Source organism: Amphibalanus amphitrite, unplaced genomic scaffold (assembly GCF_019059575.1).
Source record: "Amphibalanus amphitrite isolate SeventyFive unplaced genomic scaffold, NRLGWU_Aamphi_draft 000199F_arrow, whole genome shotgun sequence".
In the NCBI taxonomy this organism is placed as follows: Eukaryota; Metazoa; Arthropoda; class Thecostraca; order Balanomorpha; family Balanidae; genus Amphibalanus; species Amphibalanus amphitrite.
Window position 1 is genome coordinate 645,468 of NW_024881694.1, and position 24,848 is coordinate 670,315.

At 48.7% G+C, this 24,848-nt stretch overlaps 1 protein-coding gene across 3 annotated transcripts in view; it reads right to left on the reverse strand.

Moving 5' to 3' along the window:
* The window catches only part of LOC122384823 (paired box protein Pax-6-like), a 49,355-nt gene extending 32,672 nt beyond the window's left edge, over positions 1 to 16,683 (reverse strand). The window contains exons 1-2 of one of the 3 annotated variants that reach the window (XM_043372598.1): positions 16,487 to 16,683; positions 6,966 to 7,024 (exon numbers count right to left, since the gene is read on the reverse strand). In XM_043372598.1, the coding sequence (XP_043228533.1) occupies positions 6,966 to 6,990 (25 nt within the window). In that variant the 5' untranslated portion in view covers positions 6,991 to 7,024; positions 16,487 to 16,683. Of the gene's footprint in view, positions 1 to 4,721; positions 5,010 to 6,965; positions 7,025 to 16,486 lie in introns of those variants that run through there. The other 2 variants (XR_006257095.1, XM_043372597.1) reach the window with 2 other exon arrangements.
* Positions 16,684 to 24,848: the final 8,165 nt, after the last annotated feature.

Consider the following 24,848-nt stretch of genomic DNA (forward strand, 5'->3'; position numbering starts at 1 on the left):
GATAATCTGACTGTGGCCATGGCCAAATGTTATGTGACGATAGGGGATTCTATACAGCACAACCCACACTGAAAACAATTCAACCCGCGGATTGCGAGTTGGCCCGAGTATCGCGGGTATTTTGAAGAAATTACCCGCTCTGCGCGAGTTTTTGCTGCCGGGTAGGCTGACTACCCGTTTAGCTTCCCGCGTTTCGCAGAGCATCCCGTTATCATCGTAGCTTTCACCCGCTTCACGGGTGTCAACACCCGCTATACTCGGGTAAAACAGCAACCCGTCATGCGCGGATACATGAAACCTCCTCTGGCGGGGTCAATCACTCGTCCGCAGCGGGTTGTGGCCGCAGGCGTTACTCGCGCCCACGGAGTAAGCGCATCACGCAGGTTTTGCATCGTGTAACTCGCTGCGCCAAGGTAGATGACATGCTATACGCAGGTTGCCTTGATCACGCATGCTGATGACCACGTGGACTTTCTGGATTTTTCTGCGGAACCTGCAGCAGCCTGCATACGCCGGTCCAAGGCCATGCATGCGCCGGCCTGCTTCAGCCCTTCACGTCTTGGCCGGCAGAATATTTCGCTGGAACGCTCAGCAGAATATTCTGCAGTCCGCGAATCTGGCGCATTGTGGTGAAGTTTGCAGACCGTTCTTAGCACATTTTATTGGTAAAAATAAGCCTGGATAAATAAATATTTCCCGATGCAAATGAAATATTTGTCCAAACTATTCCTTAATATTTAAAACACTATAGGCGGATTCATGTCAATTGTCTAAGATAAGCCTTTTTACTTTCTGTATTGAGTCCGCCGTCAGTTCTTCATTTTAATCTGATATACACCGACATTTCAGTCGATTTACGTCAGGTCGACTGTGGCGCAGTTGGTAGCGAATCGGTTTGCAATATCAAAGATATCGGGTTCGAATCCCGGCGGGTTGGCGGCGTTTTCCTCCTTGAACGCCGCCACTGGAGGGTACTTTACCCTCCATCTGATTTGGACACCCTACCAGCGGATATTTTTACTCGCAGAAAGCGAGTTCCCAACCCACGCAGCGCAGGTAATACGCCATGTGCGGATTGTGTACCCGCTGCGAACGGGTAGGTTGCCTTCTGTGTGTGGGTTGAGTCCCCATCCTATGCGGGTTAGGTACACAATCTACTCGGGTTGACAGCCTGCGATATGCGGGTAAACGCACCCGCTGGTAGAGTGTCAAATTAGGTGGTGGGTAGGTGTAGGGGAGAGTGGGGTCAAATGTAACACGGGGCAATTGTAACAGTGTTAATAATTCATAAACTTACCAATAGAATGAGCTGATGTTAAGACCGAAAATGCGTAATTCTATACTGCCTTTCCCAACAGAGTTTGAGGCGAAAGTGCCGGGTATGTCGATGGCTGTGCACAGTAATGTGTTTTTGAGAGCATTTTGTAAATTTTTATACCGTTATATTTGATTAGCTCACTCCCGCCATTGAAAAGATATCGACTTCAGACTTTGTGTAAGCGTTAGCAGGCTTGTTGTCCATAAATTGAAAGCATTAAATGCTGTACATGCAACATCTTTTTTGCACCAGTTTCGTCTAAAATATGTCAAGGCGCGACGGGGACAATTGTAACATTTTTGCAGGGGTCAAATGTAACAGGCTATAGGTCAGTGGCCATTATGTCAAACTCGTCAAATTTTCGAGGAAGATGAAACATTGCTAGAATTAAGAGAACTGTAAGTTTTATCGCAATCGGCAGTTTTTTACGAAATTTATTTGCGAAAAACCGAGGGAGAGGAGGTCCATCGAACCCCTGCATAAGTGCGAGGTTTTAAGCCTTTTTTCCTGAGAAGAAACGTACCTACCAAGTCTGGGAAGATGAACAAGTGTCCAATACTTTCGTTAAGTCAAATTTTTGGGAAAAAATGTGTTGCTGTAGCCTGTAAGTTAACATGTTACAATTGTCCCCGGGTGGTGTTACTTTTGACCCCGTATCTGGGGTGAATTGTAACAGCTGAATTGACTTTTTCGGACAACAATTTTGACCCGAAAAAGAAGTTATTTCGGAAATGTTTTAACTGCATTTTAAAGACAAAACATCGTAGTTTCTGATAATAAAAGAAAGAACTTTATAACTGCAAACGTCTTTTCACCAAGTGATAAAATGCAAAAAATGTTACAATTGACCCCGTTCTCCCCTACCCGCCAGCAGCAGGTTTTACTCGCTGTACGCGGGTTGAATTGTTTTCAGTGCAGACTTTGACGCACGGTGTAAGCGGGATTTACGGGACACTGAGCGGCGGTCCGGCATCGAGACGTCCGTTCACATAATGCTGCCCCAACATAGCTGCATGAGAAGATTATTAGATATTCTGACAAATATCCACATATACCTCAATGGTAAACTGGGATGCGCACATGAAACATGGTAGAAATTTTCAGTGGAGCAAAAACTAACAATATGGGCCGCCCCGTGCCACGATATTGTTCAAAATGATTGCCTGTGTGAAACATATGGGATGCTGCAATTTTGGGGAAAAAATTCACCTATGAGCAATTCTCAATGCATAAGGTCAATCTGAACCACATATACAAAAAAAAAGAATACACAGCAGGCACAAAATCAAGAATGCATAGGGATTAGAGATGCCACAAATTTGCAATTTCATTACCCGCTCCGCCCCGCAGCTACCCCTTGCCCAACCACAACTACCCGCAAGCTGATTTTGGCTGAGCCGAACCCGCAAAAAACCCGCAATTTTAAAAACCTGCTTTTGCGAGAAAAAAATACAGCTGGGTCAGTGCTAGAGCTATATAAACCTTACTTGCTTCATTGCTGTGCAGAAAAAAAGACAGCCAAACAAATAGTAAGGACTTGAAATTGCTATGCTAAGCCCTCAGGAAGTGCACACTGGATAGTGGCAAATGAATACATCAATACATTTGAAATGCCTTTCTGAAAAGAGTTCAGTAAAATCTTTCTTTCACCTTACCCTTCAGCATTGGCTGAGGATCAAAATTTCACTCTGGCTGCCTCTCAATGTTGATGTTAGGCTTCTGGAATGATATTGTTATCAAAATGAATGTTGATATAAAAAGATATGCGGTTTCCAGTTAAAAATAAATAGTGACACGGTGAATAATGAGTATCCAGTCGATCTACACATAAAACAAATTATGCAAAATCCCAGCAAAAACCAACTAAGCACCAATGAACCACGGATTTCTGGGAACATGCGTCAGAAGCGTCGCCAACAGCTGATTGCAAGAAAGTTACAGCGACTAAATTCTTGCAGCCGTAGTTAGTGCGAACTTGTTGCGAAAACAGCGTTGCATAATGCATATTCATGTGCCATTCTGATAAAATTATTTTACACAACAGCTACAGTTTTACAATTCAGAGTTAATTCACCGGTTAAGAAAAAGAGACAGAAAATACGAAATTAAATGTAATAATTTTATAGATCTGAGGCCTCTTGCACCAAAATCCTCTTGCACCAATGCTTGGATTATTTTGCATCGTATACCCAGTCCAAGTCTCAAATGTAACAATTTGCATGCAAAATTTAGCAAGCACATGTAGGATTATGTATTGGGCTATTGCAAACAAATTTACCACCGTTAGATTATATTATTCTGAAACCGGTTTTTCGATTTTACCTAGCTAGGTAGCTTGGTGCAAGAGGCCTCTGGTCTTGGTAATCCTCTCTGGCTGGTCCTCTCTCAGCATACAAATGATAAGGACATAAGAAGACAAAAGAAATAAAAGAAATACGTGGTTTTGAAACATGTATAACTGCTATTTTGAGGTATTCAAAAACCAAGACAGAAAAATTGATTGTAAAATTATTATTGCGTCATCAATGACAGCTTTCCTTTGCCTCAGAGACCAAAATTGACGCAGTCAAATGCCAATCCTTGTCAGAATGTCGGAAGTGCGCCAGTATTGTCTTGCGTTATGTTTGGGCCGCATGCCTGATGCCAGTCAATATTTTGATTTTTTGTAAGGGTAATTGGTGTGTTATTTTCGTAATATAGGGTGGGACAGAACATAGAGTAGGATTAAGGATAGGTAATCAATGAATTTGCATCAAATTTTGTTTAGCTGATAGCTCTTTTTTATGCCGACCAGACGCAAATAAAGTAACATGTGGCATTTGCTCTGATTTTCAACATCTCATTTTAGTCTGGTTTCTTATAATGTATATCTAGTGCACACTGCACATAGACTTCAGTTCAGCTTCCTATAAGTTTGCTTTCAGGTTCTTTTATGTTTTATGGAATGTTTTCATCAGCATTTATTTATGCTTTGTAGTTTGTTGCTTGTACCCTCCCTGGTTTGGTCATTGCTGGACTGTGGATGCTATTGCTGGTTGTTTTCAGTTTTGCATTTGAAATGTGCTTCCTTGATATATTTTTATTTTTGGTTCTGTTTTAGAAGTTGTTTTGATGAATATTGTATTGTTAACCTGAGCAAATGCACTTGGCATTGTGTTTTGCATCTAAAAAAATACAAAAATAAAATTTATAGGTTCTTAAGTCTGACCGCCAAATACCCGCCACACGACAAGTTTTGCTTCTCGAACCCGCCAAAAACCCTGCGGGTTTTGAAAACCCGCAGAAAGCGGGTTCGCGGGTTCAAAAGTGGCATCTCTAATAGGGATAAGACATCAGAGAGGGCCATCAAGAGGTACTCATCTGTTGAATATTTGACACCTGATGTGCGTATCTGGGACCGTACCTGGGTGCGGGGTGGTGGGCAGTGGGTGCACGGGCAGCGGTGCAGCAGTGCGCGGCGGCGTCAGTTTCCACGAGGGCGCCGGCGGCGCAGCGCCCGCCGACGCGGGCGCAGCGTCCGAGATCAACATGTCGATCGAGTGACGGAGTCGACCGGGGCCCTCCACTGTGGCGGCACGCAAGGCACGGCGGCGGCGGCACGGGCGGCGGCGGCGGCGGCGATCGCGGCGGCGCGGCGACACGGTCTGAGCGGGCGCGGCGCGCCTGGCCGCGCCCGCTCAGCGCTGCTCGCGCCGCGCTCACCCCGCCCCTCCCCGGCGGCCGGCGCGCCGCCGCCGCTCATTGGTCGGCGCCGCGGCCGGCCGGCGCGGCGCGGCCTCCCATTGGCCGAGCCGGCGGCGGGGGCGGCGCCGCCGGCTGCCGCGTCATTGGGCCAATTACCGTGGGTGCCGGTAATGTTCGGCCGAATTGGTGGCGGGTAGTTATTGAGCGCGGCGCCGCTTCATTAGGGCACGGGCGGTGACGTGTTGCCCCGCCCGCCGGCCGCCGGCCGCCCAGCGGCGCAGGCCGCCGCCAGAGCCGCCGCCCGCTCGCAGCAGCACAACACACGCACACGGCACATGCACGAATGCACAGGGCGAAGCGGGGAGCGACGCGCCCCAATTAAGACAGTTGCACGCACAGGGGTATGGTCTGGGTGCTGGCCTACAGAACGTATGAGTGAGTTCAGATGCGCTGGGAAACTGGAAAGGCTGGCCTCTCAAATATGAAGGAGCGCTTTGATTCTGAAGGCATCAAACATCCACAAAGAGAATGAATGAGTCGCGCGAATACCTACTTGAAAGATCGACAGTTGAATCAGTACCGGCATGAATAATACTGAACGCTGATAAGTCACAAGAATCTCGCTTTCAAACAAAACATACTTTTAGTCGCATGAAGCCAATTCATGCGACTGATTTCACTAAGTTGCAGCATAAGTTCACATCTTCACTTAGACCCAGTTTCTAATTGGTAGCTGTATGTAATTATCACTCACCTCGTTCTAAGGTGAGTGAGCTTTCCAAAATTGAAAACATATCCATTATTCACCCGCTGGAATTCATACGACTAGTCCTGAAGCTTACCTACGTAGTTCCCTGTTTTGCTATCATCAAGCTATGAAAAAGCCAATTTCAAAAATAAAAACTACAATAAGCGCTGCCAGCCAGTAGCGAAGTAAATTTGCTAAAAGTCTGCTTCGTGAGAAAAACACGGAACAAATAGTGCATGGACGCGTTTCGATTATTAAATCTTCATCAGCATGACATAATCACAGAGAAAACAAGATATGATAGATATGTATGATATGATATGATAGATATAAAACAAGATATGTGATTATGCCATGCTGATGAAGATTTAATAATCGAAACGCGTCCATGCACTATTTGTTCCGTGTTTTTCTACTTGTCTCTATCAATATACATCTGCTTCGTGATAATGTAAATCCCTATATGTCCCAGCCCTTCCATTCAAAATCTCGCACGGTTGGGATCACGGGTCTCCAGCGGAACTGGTAGGTCGTTTCGTGATACGGTTTGGCGCGGTTCGACACGGTTCAACACGGCTCGACACGGCTCGACGTGGCCTGACGCGGCCCGACAAGCGACCAACGTCCCCCGCGGCGCCATTTTCCAGAGTTTTCGGGACGGCAGCCACATCCAGCCGCAGACCTCTAACCCTGCCCATCCCTGCGCGTCTGCTTAGGTTCAGAAGCGTTTTGTGTTCTTCTCTCTATTTGTTATACTATTTTTCGCCATTTCTGGTAACTCTTATTATTTGGCATGATTAAATTATTCTTGCTGTTGAGATGTTGACTTTCAGCTGAGTTATTTCATTGACTTGGACGCAGAGAAGTGCGAACGTCTGGTTCACACTGGTTACAGCTTACTTCAAGTGTAAAGCGGCTGATCTAGATAGCACAGGCTAAAATCGGAAACATCAGAGTTCACTTCGATGTGAATCGCACTGGACTTGACTTCTTTATAGGGCCTTGGACTTGACTTAGCCGTAATCGCCACGCTGTATGTGAGAGGCTAGTGATATCAATCCATACATACATACATACATACATACATACATACATACATACATACATACATACATACATACAGACTTATAGTACATAAATTCTGCTAAAATGCTAAAGCCTCTGCTAAAGCCAAGAAGTTTGAGGTGCTGCTCTCCGACTAACCCGGATACTCACTGGCTACAGAAGTCAGCGGATCCATACTGTCCTTGCTCGCCAGGGCTGCGACTTTTGCTCTGAAAAAGTACACACCGAAATGTCAGTCTCAGTAGTGGTTGGAAAGACGACGAAAACAAAATCAGACCATAATCCCGGCCGGGCCCGGGGGGTAATCCCAACCACCGCAGCCCGGGGGGGGGGGGTTTCGCCCCCCCCCCCCTGTCTAACTCCGTAAATAAAGGGGCTACGGAAACAAAAGCGATACCAAACGAAAGGTCCTTACGAGACGATTCTAAAGCACCTAAAATTTTTGACCTTTGGTCAATTTTCAAGGTCAGAGTTCAAGGTCAAAGGCAAAAACCGGCACATGTGTAGTGATCTCAAAGTAAGCCTTCTAGAGGACGGCAGGCTGCATCAAACCGGCAAAATTGGGTGTCAAACGAAAGAAGAAAATCTGAGGATTCCGAAACTATGCTCAAAATCAAAGGTCAAGGTCAAGGTCACGCTCAAAATTGACCTCAAACTTGGCACTTTTTCGCACATCTTGCGTGCTAACTTCCAAGATGTTTTGAAATGTTTTGAGGCTTATCAGTTCCCTATTTGTGGTTCATCTTACGATACAAGGCTTCTCAAAGGTCAAGGTCACAGAAGAGTATCCCTGCTAGAGGCTATTTCACTAATTCAAGTTAGTTATAATAAGTAAGACAATTTTAGATATTATAGGATTAAATTGGACTTACTCCACAAGAGAATCGTTTTGCCATCCGGAAGCTCTAAATGAAGGCTGAGAGGAAAATAGATGCCAGATTCGTGATCAGCGGATACAAATCCATCCATCATAAACGACCTTTCATGTGTCAAGGTCAACCAGAGGTCATTCGAGGTCACATGAGGTCAACATAAAATTTGACCTTTTACGAACAAAATATATATCATTCGACGCGGCTTGACAAGGCGAATGCGATGGTACCACTGCCGTAGCTCTAGGGCCATTTTTGTCGAAGTCATTTGCGAAAAAACTAAAACCACATTTCGGGGTCGTTGACCTGACCTCTGACCTCAGGTCACCAAAACTATTTTTCTATTTTTTCTCTAGGTCAAACGCTACACAACCGTGCTCGTAATTTGTCTTTATCTCTAAAACTCTATTTTTAGCAGCTATTTGAAGTTTGCGTCTGTGACGCCGAAGTTTGCCGTGCAGGGGTCTAGAAAAATGGACCTTGTGACGTCATCAAGGGGGCTAGGTCCAAATTTTTTACTTCAGAAGATGTCAAATTGATGGGAGAAAAGGTACTGAAAGTTTCGCTTTCCTATCCCTAAGCGTTCGGGAGCTATCGCAAATATTCGCCAGAGGGGGGGGGGCGAAAAGCGCCCCCCCCGGGCCCGCGAGGGATATGGTGGTCGCTCTGAAATATTCGCAAATATCCGTATTGAATCAAGAAGAAGCGATACAAAATCCTAACGACCTGCACGAACGGTAGTCAATGACTTGATATAATCTGTCCTGATTTCATTATCAAGGCGGATCACTTTACTGAGTGAGCTCGGAGTCCAACAGGAAAGTCGTCCCATGACTGACAGTTGGCAACCAAACGCACGACATAATTGCCCGCCTATTTGCACTAGACGGATATTTCTCGAGCTCTAATACCATGCGCAATACATGCCAGCATGTAGCGGAAAGTCACCTTGAGGTGACATTTTTCATATCAAACTTGAATCGCGTCGGTCGCAATCAGTACCAGAAATATGTCGCTTTGCAGCAGCAGCGTTGACAGCGATAGAGACAGCGGTATGCCATTCATTGTGTCTCTTGACCATGTAGGTGTTTATATATGCATAGGAGGTCACGCAAAAAGGGGAAGTTTTCGAAACGCTGGCAATGAATATTAGGCATATTCTCTGTATACGGACGATTGGAACGGACTCAAAGGCCTTAACTGACATGACAAATTAATTGAAATGCTGCCTCATGACAACTCAACAAAACCGTCTTATGTAAATGACACTGATAAACATCGAAAGGGCGATATCCTTTGTGGGTGCTAATCAAAATGAATAATAAAGAAACATTTACGCACCATCCTTACTTTCTGCGTCCACTAGATCCACTAATTTGCCCATTATCCGATCTCCTGTGTCGGTAAGAATGGTGTGGCGTTACTGATAATATGCTAGCTTGCGCTCGCACCAGCAATGTCATCATACCAAACAAGAACACTTGCCATTCGTTATCGCTCTCCGCACGCCTTCCCGGCTCGCCTACCGTCGACATGCCGATTCCGATCAGTTTCTGTCACGTGCGCGTGCGGTACCCCCCCCCCCGTCTCCTCCCCCAGAGGGGGGACCTGTCAGCGTGCGTCTCCAGCGGGCGGCGCGAGCATCCGACAATAAATTAGGCAGTCATCTGACGGCGTCTGATAGACACGATGCCGGCTCGATTAGACGATCGAGTCCTGTTCTGCGCACCTGCCCGGCCCCAGACGGTGGGATAGAGCGGAGAACAAAGACGAGACAAAGCTCGGGGCAGCTGGAGACACAGGCGGAGTCTCAGTTCCATCGGGAACACCGGTCCTAGCTCACATCCTGTCATCGCTCGAATTTATTCATGGTCTTCCCTGCTTCTGCTTTTCCTGGTTCCAATACAACCACCACCGCCAATTACAAGCAGGGCAACAAACCATCGCCATTGGCACCCAGTTCATTGGCTTTCAGCAGTTTAATCCATTCTGTAATTTCTGTAGTCCATCCCAGCTCAGCCCAATCCAATTCAACCCAATCCAAGTCAGTCCAGCTCACTTCATTCCAGCACATTTATGCTGAGCCCAGTCCAGTTAAGCCCATTGCAGCCCAGCTCAGCAGAAGACTCCCAGTCCAGTCCACAACAATCCCCCAATCCATACAGCGGACAGCGGACAGCGGCAGCGGTAGCAAGGACAGCGGGCAGAGCGCAGCTGGCAGTTGGCAGCGGACAGCGGACAGTGGGTAGCGGGACAGCGGGCAGCGGCAGCGGTAGCAAGGACAGATGACTCGCCAGCTGTACGGTTCTCCGGCCCGTGTCCTATCGTACGATCACTCCCAGTGACCGGTGTGCTGGTAGGCATGTCGTTGTATGTACGTACATAGTACCGAGGACAGCGGATGTGTGACCGGACCGGGATGAGGTGTCCGGTTTATGTTCGGATACTGGGATGGTGGGATGGTGTCGGTGTGGATACAGGATATGTGACCAAAGTGAATTGGTATACATGGGGAAAAGGCAACGTGCATGACATCAGATTCTGCTAGAATTCGGAATCGCAATTCATTCATACCCTGTAGTTTTCTCAGTTGCCATGGTCATCAAGTAAGGTAAAGTGGAAACAGCCCGGTGCATGGTCTTCGAATTGCGATGGAAACCTATGGAAATGAAAAATTGTAAGGGCGGAACGGAACTAATCTACCGGTGCATTTAAAATTGCATGAAGCCTAGTCTTCACACGTCTTTTTCCTTTTAAATAAACATTGCCTTGCATTCCTTCGCCACCGTCAGTCGTCCGCATGATTAGTTTCGATCCCTTGCATAATGCACGCTAACCATAGTTGCACCATGTTGACAGGCCGTAACATTCTTCGGCGAAAAATTCGCCTCTGAAATGGGTTCGGGCGGTGCGCGGAGCGCGTGAATAAGTCAGCTGGCGAGGAGCGGCGAGCGGCGGCCGGCGGCCGACTCCGGCCGCGCGCGAGCTTCTCACCGCTTTTATCTTGACACTTGACATATGACATTTCAGCGAACTCGGTGTCCGTCGCAGCCGGCAGTGCAGCCGACAGCAGCATTTATTAATGGCTGCCGGGGCGTGTTGAAATGTCGCGTCCTGTGTCGTCGCCCGATAGGAGGTCTCTGATGCAGTGTGCAGCCGCCGCCGGGCTGCTCGGCACCCCTCCCCTCCCCTGGAAACGGCCCCTCCCCGCCCCACTGCGCCCCCGTGGAGCGATCAATACGAGCCGAGTGACCAGTGGGGACTGAAGACGCGCCTCCAGCAGTCAGCAACCATCAGGTAGGGGCAGGACATTGGTCAGAAATACGATTTCACTTCACTTTTATGAAGCAAGTTTGAAGGTGATTTTTTAGCGAGATTTCACTATATGCGTGGCGTTTTCGACCTTCCGCTGTCCAAGGCGTTTAAGTGAAAATATTTCACTAAGAAACAATGCACCTAAATGGATGAGCATTTCAATGGGATGAATTCCAAAGGTCGGGGGTTCGAGTCCCCGTATAGTCCAAATCTTTAACGAGCTTGCAAAAGATGACTGATGTCATCACTGTCAACCGTGGAAGCCGTATGGCTACCCATCTACGCTGGAGTATGAAAAACATCATCTCATAATTTGGTGAATGTAGTTCAGTTTGGTTTCTCCTTGTTTATCTACATATGTATAAACTCCAGTAAGTGGCTGTAATTTTCAAAATTGAAGGAGCGATTATGGCTTTTGACCTAGCCTCTTGCCTAACTTCAAACCAAATAAGGCTTCGTATATCGTTGAGAGCTGTTGCGAGGAGCATGATAAATGTAGGAAGTATCATTAGAATATATGACCTTCTCCTCGGAAAATGACCAAATGAATGAAAATGATTATTTATAAATAATCATTTTCATTCATTTGGTCATTTTCCGAGGAGAAGGTCATATATTCTAATGATACTTCCAAATAAGGCTTTGTTCAGACATCAGCTTACAAGCTGCATGCAACCGTGCTTAAATGCTACCTTTATCCATAACGTAACCAAAGGCATGACACCGAATACCATTCATGAAATTACTCCTTGCATGTCTGATGCCTTATCTGGTCTCACTGCTTTAACTCCAAAAGTCAAATCCAAATAATGCTACCGCGCCATCTTTCCGCTATCAGCTGCAAGTACCAATATATCATTTACCAAGTCTGGTTTACTGGGACATTCCTACCCCGACCAAGGTAAATTTGGAGCCACTTTGGAGCCACTTTGCATGCCGGCTGCCGACTCTAATCGTCCGTGCCGCCGTGACACCCGGCTCCGCTGTCCTGGCGTGTCGCCGGCGCCCCGCTCCGTGAGGCGCGCCCGCGGGCTTATGGCCAGGGCGCTTTGATCTGTTCAGGGGCGGATTTATTACCTCGCGCCGGAGCGGAGCGGTGCGGAGGACAGCCGGCACGCCATCCGCCTCGCCAGCCGAGCTACTTGGGTCGCCGGTGCTTTATTGGAGCTTCGGTGGCCGGCCACTTTGGTCCGCGGTTTGCAGAGCGGGCGGGATGACGCCCGGCATGCGAATGAAGCTGATTAGGAGCTGGGTTAATTGCCGGCTATGCAGCGCCGGCTGGCTCACAGTGCCGACAACGGCGGCCAAATAGCGGCGCGATTTATGCTGCCGAGAAGCGGCGACGACAGTTAGGAGTGCGGCAATAATGTTGCAGCGCTGAGTGAGACATTCGGCCCAGATGATGTCCCTCGGAGGTGACTGAAGCTAGGCGAGGTGATGTTTTAGGGGACATCGAGCTATCGGAACGACTCGATGTCCGAGAACTTTTACAGCTTTACAACATGGACGATCTACTCGTGTATCAACCTTTATCAGTGGTCACACAAAACCTAAACACTAAACAGTGCCTCGCCACCCATGGCGTCCCTTCCGAACGCTCCTCACCAACCCCTTGTTGCTCGCTCCCCTCCCCTGAGGATCCCCCGTCGGCCATGTCGGTCGGCTCGATCGACCGGCGCTGCCTGCACCGCGGCGACCGTTGCCTGACCAATTACCGGGCTCATTAGCGAGCGTGTATTATTGAGCGGGTGGCGAGCGCTGTTTGCCGTCCCGTCGTTAGTGGCGATCGACCTGGTGGCCGGCCGCCATTAGACCTGCCCGGCGCGCGTCGCGCCCGACGGAGCCGACCAACTGCGACGCCGCCGCCGCCGCCGACGACGACGACGGTGATGGGGTACTGGCCAAAGGAGGAGGGGTTGGAATAGAGAAAAGTGGGCTTCTTCGGAATGTTTGAGTGAGAGGAGTAGAGATTCAGTCACCACTCGGGATGAGAGGAGTGGAGATAAGGGGGAGTGGGGAACAAGAGATGGCTGCAGGGGACTAAGGAAAAGGCAAGGGTTTCTGTCATCGAAGTCCTAGTCAAGTTCTCAATGTTCCCTACAACAATGGAATGGATTCAGTGCTTTGCTTATTTTCTCCACTTCGATGGCTCTAAATTTCATTCGACGCTGCTTCTCCATAAGTTTAATTTCTTCATTTGGTGTTGATATACTTGTGTTCAAGGAGAGGGGTTTTCCCTAATGAGCTAAGTACAATAAGACGCTGTCGATTCTCTACAAAGAACGCCGCATTGTCTGTTGCTCAGAGTCTTTCCAGCTGGCTTTAGTCGAAACCGACTGGAGATGGAGTGTGGCCATAGCTCTCAGCTCATCGGACCGACTGGGCCATAGGGCCGCATACCTGCGCCACAATGAGCATACCTGCGCCACAATGCGTCACACAAGCCGCCCCGCTTCGCCACTAATGCCACCCGATATGGGGGCAAGTGACTCATTTAGCATAGCTTGTTATGGGGCGATTTAGCCAGGCAGGACGGCCTCAGAGCTGCCAGATGCCGACAGAGCTGCCAGACGGACCGGCTAAGGAGGCGATAAGTGGCGCAAGGAACGGCGCAGTGAGGCAATCAGTGGCGCAGTGTCGGTGGGCTCAGGATGAGCTGTTTGTGGAGCGAATGGGAAAACAAGGCGGGGGTCCGCAGTGCGATCAGCGTCAGAGATGAAGCGATGCCTTGCCTAGCCATGAGCTGGGTTCAAGCGATGACAGGGTGCCTCGTACAGCTTGGCTTCTCCTTCGTATGACCATCATTTGGAGTTCAAAACATTAACATACAATCCTCGCGTTGATAGTGTTAACGTAAAATATATGGCATGATAATTACGTTACATGGATGAACGCAGTTAAGTTGATATCTTTATCAGTTTAGTGTATATGGCAGAACAATCACTCGAAAAATGCAAGTTTTGAAGCCTCAATAGCTATGATAACCATAAAGCCGCCTATTCCGAAGCTTCGCCTCATACCGTGCCTTAGAAGAGGTGTAGCTATTCAGCAGGAGCCATGTGTGGTGTGGCACACACGCTTTGTTGCAGTACAATCTAAGTTGCAGTAAAATGAGGCGAAATAGGCTGCGAGGTAGGCTGTGCCGCGCGGCACCGATGTCTTGCGGTGCAGCCTACCAACACACATGCAAATCGAAATTTGATGATACATCGCAATACAGCTTTTTTGTTCGAATGTGCTGAAAAGGTTCACCGTTTTGCAAGCCCTAGATTATTGAGTTTTAAGCGTAGCTGAAAAATGACATAACATCAAGAGTTTTCAGATTGGTCTCCCTTATTTCAAATGCCTATTCAGTGTTAGCCGTGCCTTAAAGCTAAAATCCAGTCTGTTTAGACCAAACTCCTCCTCAAGCCCTATCAGGGTCAGTTGTGTCTCGAGACCACATAAAAGTTGACCGACCGCCCTCCTAACTAGCGCCCCTCTGGGTGGTATATGGAGACAAATAGTCTCCGCTAAACTGAGACAAATCGCGGCCGTTTGCGCAGAGAATGGCTCTGTTCGGCCGGACCTGCCTCACACAGAGGTGGTCCACAGAGCGGAGAGACTCCAAACCCATCGGAGCACGCCACAATGGTGGCAGTGAATCGGGCTATATTTCGGGACTAATTTGGGCACAAAGTATAAGTCTTGTGTCGACGATTGTTTGTTGGTAAATGACCAGAGACGGAGAGAAGGGCAATAGGAAAGAACAGCTAGTGCATATGTGAGACTTACTTGCGGTTGTGTAATCATTCAGGCATTTTATCATCTGATTTTCTTAAGTGCCTCAACATAAATGATAATGATCAACATGTATTTGATCTTGGAGTGAGCGCACCCGTAAGGTCGAAGTCATTATAGTTAGCGACTTTCTGAATGTCTGTCGTTCTGTAGCGAGCAAATGCATCAAGATGTGTGTCAAACCATTAATTTCCATCCAAGCTGCAAACGAGAATGATTTCATCTTGAAATCAGACGGCTCACTAGGTAAGACATCGGGTATGCAGCTCCACGTCGGCATATCGGATAAGCTCACTGAAAGCGGGGTCACTCCTTCCAATCATCTCACAGTCAAATGCCAGAGTCACCGTCGACCGGAGATGGTCACTAACGGCTCTGTCGTCATAATGTATTGGTTCCGGCGCACGGATCAACCATTTTTACCGCAATAAGCCATTTTTACCGCAATAAGCCGCGCTGGAATGATGGAACGATCTGCGGCTCCACGTAGCGAGATTTTTACCAGTCATTTTTCACACGGAAAAGATGATATGTGAAGGTGATTTGACAGTGTCGATAATCTGACGTTTGGCAGATAAAAGGCAGCACGTGGGTAGCGGAAACATATCTGCCTGCGGAAAAAGTCACGGGGTAGGTAACGACATTTGTCTCCTTGATGCATTGCTGAAGTGGACATTTGACAAACCTGATCAACAGATGGTATGACAGCTATAAGATGGATTGGAAATGATTTAAAGTGGTAACCTTTTTCACATGATAAGATTTATTGAATGGAAGACGAGGGAGACGCACCGAAAATCTTCGCCACATACCTATTTATTAAAATGTCTATTGCTAAGAGTTTTACATAGTATTGAGAACAAAGTTGCGAAGCACGACGTGGCTTGGGATTTCTTTACCGAGACGCTGCTCTAGCGGTGAGAAATAATATTACATCTGAGAGACTACTAGTTGACATTTTGATCACAGATATATCAAGCTGAAAGGAATACTCGTTGAATATTGCTACCAGCCTTTACATAATCAACTTGAATAAAAAGCTATAATAGGAATTACGATGATAACCTGGAGGAGGTCCTCATATATTTTTCATCTACAATACTTGCCTCCTCAGAAGATTAAGATACTTTTTAGTACTCCTGACACTCAGGTACCCATATGAAAAAAGCGAAGCATAAATGACGAAATCAGCATATCTACAATGTTTTCCATTTTAGTGGCGGCGAACTGAGCGAGCCCGGAGCGCTGAGCCAACCGAACAAGAGGCGAATACAATGCTGTTCGACAGCTGTGTCGCGGAGCAGCACCAAGGGAAGGATGGCGCACAATGGCACACAAGTGCGCACCGCACGCCTGTTTGGCTGCGGCAAACCTCACTCGACATAATTAGGAGCGGCCAAACAGCGCCCGAATATCTGCTCCGCGTCGTGTCACCGCCTTTTTTTCCCCATTCGTCACATGATACTCGCTGCCGCCGATCGCAAAAAAAAAACGTCGACAGTGACGCTGACAAAGACATGGCCCCCGGGGTGTCGTCAGCGCGCGTGCTCCTCCGTCCGCCCCAGGGCGCGTCAATAGCGGGGCTCCATTACCGACGGCGAGCGGCGCCGTGCACAGGTCATTGGGTCCCCAATCGCCGCGGGCCATCGCCGCCAATGACCTTCGATCGGACCTGATCACCCTCTGACCTCCCCGGACACTCACCGTGCTGGGCGGTCGGCTCGGTCACCCGGGTCACTCGGCGGGGTTGGCCGGTCGGCGCGGTCACCTCGGTCGCCTGCGGGGTCGACGGGTCAGCAGCGCGCAGTGCGGGGCGCCCCGGGAGCGACTGTGGCCGCCGGCCGAGCGCCAGCGCCGCCGCCGCCGCCGCCAGCCGCTGCCCGGCAGCGCACCTGCTTTCTAACCAATTACCTGGCGGCGGGCGGCGGCGGCGGGCACGGCGCCCGGGCCGGGCGCCGCCGCCCGCGGCCGCCCCGGACCGCCGCCGTGCCGGTCAGCCGGGGGGGGGGGGGGGGGGGACCGGAGGAGCTGACGCGTGAAGTGGTCTGCACAGGAAGTGGGGGTTCATCCTGATGGAGGAGATTGCGGCCGTCCCGTGTCGCAGGAGGCGGACCAGCCGGCTGGCCGCTCGGAGCTGGTGGGTGGGCGCTGTGGGCCATATAGGGCAGCTGGGGGCAATGCTGTGGAATTTCGGAATTGAACATCATGCATGATGTTCAATTCCGAAATTACATGTAATTGCAATATTTTGGGGGCTAAATGCATTGCTGGTGGGGTTGTATTTATATCGGTTAGTCAGCAATGATGCTGCAGTCTGCAACACCGTCACGAAAAAGTGATCAATTGGCAATAGAAGCTCATACATTAAACATAGGTGAAAGATATGAACGAATGAAAGATCTTTCGGTAGGAACTCCCGTTTCATCTAGGCCATGTTTAATCGATTTTTTAACGAAACGTATAAGGAAACGATCAGCGCGGAAAGAAATATTGCAAAACAGCAAATTGCTTCTCCTCTCCTTCGATCCAGGTCTCTAGCTCACACCAAAAACTTAAAATTGCTTAACCCGGCAGTTGCTGGGGAATTTCTAATTTCGCCACCCGCCCGTTTGCTGGGTGGGGGGGGGGGGCGTTTGACGCCCCCAGCCGATAACTCGAGCCAACCAATAGGCGCAGCGAAACGCACGAGGCGACAAACGAAAGAAAGCGACGAGACGCTTCAGATGAGTACTCTTAAGTTGAATTTTGAGGTCACAGGTCGGGTCAAGGTCAGGTCAAACACCTGAAATCGGGCTTTCAATGGACTTCAGGACTTCGCAATGGGCGTCTCTCGTCATAGACTCTGTAAAAACGGTGCACAATCCTTCATTTCCTGCCCTGCTCTTCATCCTTCAGCCCTGGAAAACTGTTACAGGAAACCTATTTTCATTGACCTCGAGGTCCCCGATGACGTCACAGGTCAGATCAAAGTAAAAATTATCAGCATTTTTGCTGGTTCATAATTAAGGCTCTGAAAGGCCGGCTGACAATTCCGATCAGACTCATTTTTGGTTTACGCACTCTTTGATATATGCCTTAGATACCCTAAGGGTACCGAACTTTTACCTCAAAATTTTCAGGTCAAGGACAGGACATCCTAGGTCACGAAAAGTGTATATCATGTATCGGGTCACGTGACGAATATTTTATGGTCCATGTTACTCGTAGATTTAGAAAACAATGTCGTCTGTGTCATATGAGGTCATTTTCAGCTGAATTTACCGGGGGTCAGGTCACTTTCAGGTCAGAAATGGTCAAATTTTGATAATATTTTTTTTTTCAATAAAAAAGGAGCCTTTTAGATGCAGTTTGAACTCAGGAACACGATGGTGCCATTTATATTGCTGTACGATGTCAAAAACATACTGGAGAATGGTTTTGAAAAATATAAAATTGCAAAATTTTGACAATAATGCAAATGCCAAATAACTTGCCTATTATTGAAGATATAGGGCTAAAACTTGCTATTAAGTTTATGAGTGTGTGTTCATACATTTCAGTTTTTGCGAAAAATTAAAACTTTTCAAAAAAAAAATCAAAATACATATTTTTCAAAATTTTCAAAAGTTCGAAAATTTGAGATCGCAGTTTGATAGCTATGTGTATTTGCAGTCCAATAATGCAAGGAAATTGGATGTAGCTTTAAAACTTAGCTCTTGAAAGCGTTTGTCGTAGTTCAATATTTTGCATCAAAATCGGCCGACATGACGTCACTCTGACGTCACTTCTGGTCAAACTATGGTCGATAAAAAGTTGAAAATTTAACACAAGGTGTCAAATTAATGCCGCTGAGGGTATCGCAAGTTTTGTGTTGATCCGTCAAACGGTTCAGAAGATATTGCCGAAAAACGGGAGGGTACTCTGTAGAGCCCCCCCCCCCCGTCATGCGCGTGTTGGATCTCACAGCTTGTATATCTCGAATTTCTTTTGGAGGGTCACCCTAGGATGGTTCGGCCACGTGATCTTACCATCGTGTGTCAATGGGGAAAATATGGAAACTTATTTTGCCGCCGGAAGTGATCTAAACCCTAATTCAATATACCCTGATCTAAACCTACCTCATTACCTCAAGCACGTGGAATCGTGATTTCACGCTCTCCCTTCCATTCCATTCCTTGAATGTTTATTTGCAAGGCATAATGTTTTACTTCTGCATTGTTGACCTTTTGTAACGTCATTTAGGACGTCACTTAGGCCATCGGAGTTTTTCGTCAATAGTACCCAACCAGTTGAGCTATTGAGTAAGGAAAGCTACCAGTGGTGGACCCAGGAAAACTTGCCGAATCGACTAATATGTGAGATGACCTGCTTCTCCTTCTCCTTCGACTAGCCTAGTGACCTCGGGGCATGACCTGACCTTTACCTAAGGTCAGCATCCTAAGTTGACCTCATCCAACCAAAAAAACTTATCCTTCGACGCGCTTGAGCATGACGAACACGATGGTGCCGAAATCGCGTCTCATATACCATTTTTGGCGAAGCTAAGTATTTACCAAAAATCGAACTCGTACCTTGAAGCACTTCACCTGACCTCAGAAATCACCAGTTGATCTGAAACCCTAAAATCGGGGACGAATCGCCGTGTCTCGTAACGGTGCATATGTTACGCATACACTCGTATTTTTTCGCTGGGCTCTAGCTCAGCTAAGGGCGAAACAGCTTGGGGGTCGCACCCATCAGGGGCGGATCCAGAAAATCTCCAAGGGAGGGGCCATTAGAAACCAGGAGGCCCCCCCCATAATCCCACCTGTTGGAGGCCCCATCTTCCCACTTGTTGGCCCCCCCCCCAAAAAAAACTGCGTCTATTGAGCTTATCTAGCTGTTCAGGCAACATCTCAACATCTGTGCAGGCTTGGAGGCCCTCTGTGCAGGTTAGGAGGCCCTGTAAAAGTGGTCATCTCTGTGAGTATAAGAGACCTCCAAGTTATGAAAAGCTTTACCAATCTTCTAACAAAGAAGTCTTCTCAGCTAGTCTTCTAAGAAATAACTAAGTGGGTAGGTTAAAAAAACTCATCGGATTTCGGCCACTTTATTTTCAGGAGGCCCCCTTTTCAGCTTTTTAACTTTTTAACTTTTTATTTTATTTTTGAAAAAAAAAATCGGCCAAGGGGGGGGCCATGGCCCCCATGGCCCCCCCCCTTGTATCCGCGCCTGGCACCCATCTTGGCCGGGATATATGTAGAAAACCGATAGGTCTGGCAAGGGATAAGGTTTCCCAGTGCATATGCATTTGTAATTTGTATGCTAAAATATACCTATTGATTGAGTCACCGTAGACGCAGCGCATATATGCGATAGACAACACGATATCACAAACGGTGGTAATGCCTTAAAGTTCATCTGCATTTGGTAACCTGTCTTATCGTGAATAAAATAAACGCCGTTCCTTGATCGACAATCGCTTTCAATTTAGCGCTCATTTGAAATTTTTGGATGGTCCTGACCTGACCCACCGGCCTCAAAGAGACCGGGTCGACTGCCGGTGCGGCGGGTATCGAACTGAGATGGACGGAGGCTCGACGGAGCTACCGCCCAGACCCGGTCCCCGCATCGGACAAAGCGGCAGGTGATGGTCCGCCTGCTCTGGTCCAGTCCAGATGGTCTACCCACCGACCCCCGGCCCCCCCCCCTCCATGGTCCGGTCGCTCCCGAACGGACCACAACAGGTGACTCCATCGATACACCGCCGCTACCGACGCCACCTACGTTCGATCACCTGCCACCCCCCCCCCCCTCTCCTCCGGTCCGCAGGCAGGGCGAGTGGCGGATCAAACCCCAACAAAGTTTTTGCCTCGGGCGTGACTCCATTTTCTATTGAGGGGAGTCGCTGATTTCCTTTTCACCCTCCCCTTCTTTCACCCCTGGCAGGCACCCTGCGGTGCGTCCCACACCCCTCCACTGCGACCATTTTCCGACCAAATTGCGAATTTCCGCCGCCGCCGGCGGGCCGTCGGATTGGCGGCCGGTGCCGGCCGGGCGCCGCCATTGGCTGCAGCCGTCACGGGTGAAACCGTGCTCGCCCCTGAGTGAGCACGGTCGCGTTCGGTCGGGCCACGCGGAAACGGTTGGACGCGCCCGGCGCAAAATGGACGCCGCCGCAGCGGTGCAGCCGGGCCCGGCGCAGCGCCGGTCTCGGCTGCACCCTGCACCGGATGCACGGCAGTAAACGGCAGCGTGAGGAGGCGGCCACCGACTCCAGCGGGGGCCCGGCAGGTCGGCCGGTCGGGGAGTGGATTAGGCAGGGCGGCTGGGGCCGTGTTTGAGCGACAGGAAGTCGGCGGCCGGTGGCGATGGCTATCAGGGAAGCAGCTCTAGCTGGCTGGCTGGACAGGCTGGTCAATCCGGGCAGGAGGAAGCAGCCAGAACAAAGAGATTGCCAGCCAGTTAGTGCTCGGGCCTCCCTACGCGGGAGCGGCGACGGCGAACAGGAAGAAAGGGATTACACTCATCAGTTCATTTTTTCACAGAGCCAAGTCCAGATCTAGATCAGTACCTAGCATTTGCAGAGACCGAGCACCGGCTCAGGTCCGTACGCATCTACACAAGCTAGTACAACACAAGTGGCGCCAATTGAATGGCTACCGAAAATGGCTGTCCGGTTTTGTGATGTTCTGATGCAAATTAAACTGCTTGAAGTGACGGGAAACGAGTGCAGAGAACAGCACTTATCATTGAATATCACATTCCTTTCAGTCCTGCAGTATGAATTCAGTTGCCTACAGGATGTGTAAATTTAGACTCAGTTCTGGGCAGCACTACTGTGCGTTCCAAGAAATATACGTATTTGCGATGGAGGACCTTTTGCTAGCATAAAATTAACACTAGCGATCATTATTACATGTCAATGTCGGTCTAATGCGGGCCACAAAACCGAACATTTCCTTGGGCTCCTACATCCTCATATTACCAAAGAGTCCTAGCCAAGGTGTGCCACAGAAAAGCTGCCATATGTTCATTCAGAAGAATTTCTTGATTGAAAACCAGACCATCCTCAAAAGCAGCCTTGTCAAGTACCCGAGCTTTCTCCTTGCATGACATTATGTCATGGAGTCGTTCTCTCGTGTCTCGACTCTCACAGCACTCCGACCGACCTGTCACCCAAATTCCCATACAAATCCGACGACATACAGCGTGTGCCGCGACACACTGCGACACAAAAGCGGCCATTGTGCCGGCGGCGACAAGCGGGGCGCGGCGGCGGCGGAAGCGGCGCACTTTTCGCGGGCGGCGCGCGCCACGCCGCTCGCAGCTGCCGCACTCGCACCTGCAGGCCAGAATTTCTAATCTTTTGTAGACGGATGGGTAAAAACGGCGCGGCCGAGGCGATAGCGCACGATTGGTCACACCGGGCGACCAAGCCGAACGGCGTCGGCGGCGAAGACTTGCAAGGAGCGGGATGGAGGCGGGGAGGGGGATGTCACAACTGGCGTCAGGGAAGCAGAAGATGGCGCAAATGGGCAAAAGAACAGCTCTTGAATGCAATGAATGAAACCGAGCGAAACACTCGAAGAAGTTCGTAATGGAGCGGGCATTGCGAGAGGCATGGTGCTCGTAAATCTTAATTACAGAAAACAGATTAATCGTGCTGGTGCTAATCGTTTTTCTGAAAATACGTATTTTGAAAAAAGTAGGCGTTGAAGACAAAGAACAGCAAAGGACGAGCTTCTGTGATAATAATGAGATCAAGTTTTCGCCAAATCTGACGTGAATCCATCCAGCAAATTTATCTTCGAGATGCTGTGCCGCAATACGTTTTGAGGTAGCTAGGCTGTGCCGCAATACGTTTGAGGTAGGCATGCTGTGCCGCAAGACACCAACGACTGCTGCGCTGCATCGCAGCATATCTGAGATTGTGAATCGACGGCATTTCGTTGATGCGGTGGTAAGCGAAAACGATTTAAACTTGCGCGACGCTGTCAAGTGGTTTGAAAAACATTTCCTATGTTATTTCAAACTATAACATTGAATTGAAATTATAACATTGAGTTTTTCGATATGCCTGTTTGGTGTGCAATTCCCACTACCAGATGGATCTCCCCGTGCGTTTTAGCACCCATGCAAGCAACACGTAAGCCGGCAACCAATCGGGAAAATATTTGTTTTCGTGGCTATCTAAGCGTAAATACTATGCCTATATTTCCGTAACATCCGTTTTCTACAACTATTTTTTAATCTCTGTCTACCAATCAGCGATGCTCGACTGTAAGCTAAGTATCGATCAAGGCAAAGCCTTCTCCTAGTTTCTTCAGGCCATATTTGAATTAATCCCTCAATTTTCAAATGACCAAAGTCCCGGCATTGCCGCAACGTTCGCCAGCCCTCTGCCATTCAAACTGTATCGGTCAGTTAGCCGCACCCCCGCTCAACTTCCAGACAGTCGTGACCAGAGCTGCTCCTGCCGACCGGAAGCAGACGCCCGCGGTCCGGCCATCTTCCTGCCTCGCCGGCCGATAGGGCACGATCGGTGACCCTCTGCTGGCCATGAGAACACATAGATAAGTCACAGTTCGCCCCAGGCAGCCGCCGCCGGCGGCAGAACCGTGAAGGGCAGCTGAGGAGGGCAGCGGCCATGGCAGCGCCCGAACAAGGCGAGTAAGTCATTTGTGAAGGAGAGATCGGACGTGATTAAGTTGGCAGGACGCGGCACTCGGTGGGATGCTTTGGGATTCATGAATTAGCCTAAATGTGTGATGCTCTCGGAATTACCATTGTTTGTGGGGTTAAATCTGATATGACGAAAGTGTGATGGAAATTGCAGAGGTGAAGAAAAACACGCCGCCTCTCAGTTGTTCTTGTGGACATGAAACCTCAGAGGCGAACAATAAACACTGAATGCTGAAAAAATGTTGAAATGTTGAATGTTTGAAAAAAAACTTTAACTACAAAAACATACGTTGAAGAGAGGCTGTCGCTTCTGTAAAAAGTGCGCGCGGCGTAGGTACGCGGAATAAGGTTTTGCTTAGTCCGGCGTCTGGAATTGGATGCCTGCAGCCAGGTCTCGACTCTGGGTGACTTTTATTGAGACGTACGAGCAGCATAACATGTCAGCATCCTCCACTGAACTCATACAACAAACATTCTACACCGAACTGAATCCAAGCACAAAAGACAGCATCGGTGCAGACTGACGACATTCCGTTATGTTTTCTACAGTCCTCCGCTGTCCCAGGCTGACCAATCAATCCATTGATGAGCCGCCCGACAGTCGAACTCGGGTCAAACAGTCGACCGCCACCGTTTCCAATAGCGGAACCGCCCGCAGTTTTCATGTTCTCCGGACGTCTACAACTCTACAGGCAACCTTTCGAGTCCTCGGTCTGTAGTTTGTCAGGCGCTGTCGATTCAGCGGACAGTTTTCCTTCATTTGGCAGCCCTCTGCGATGATTGGTAGTCGGCGCATACTTTGGCCGTGTACCGACTGTCGTCTGTTGCTGTGATCGACCCCCGATCGGCACCTGGACAAAGGCGGTGCGTGGGCCGCCGACATGACTCGCCTGGTCGGACACTGGGCGGCCGGGCCATGTTGCGGTGTTCTGCTCGACATCTGTAGTATTAATTACAACCAGGAATGCTGTACTTTGGATGTGCCGGTCTACCAAACCACCGTGGACATGTCAGTACTGGTTATTGCCTAGTACTTGGACCGTTCACGCAATGTTTATCAAATGCGCGAGCAGAGGTTTTCGGAAAGAAACTTGGCACGGTAGTTGGACTGGCGTTAACACACATTCCAACATGAGACAAATCACATCCTAGTCACGGGAGGAAGTCATATGCAAATTACACTTTAGGCTATTTTCCTCTCTAAAATTAATAAGTACTTCTACAATCTACAATATAATGTTCATATTCCATTTTGCACCCTTCCGTTCAAACAACTTTACAACAATCGTAGTTTATACTTTCTTCCTACGATCTGTAAGATACCAGGAGTATGTTAAAACTTCCTATTGAGTTATCTTTATCTGATATAATCTCTGATAAGCTAATCAAGACATACATCGGAGCGTCGTTGTGCGTGTTGTCC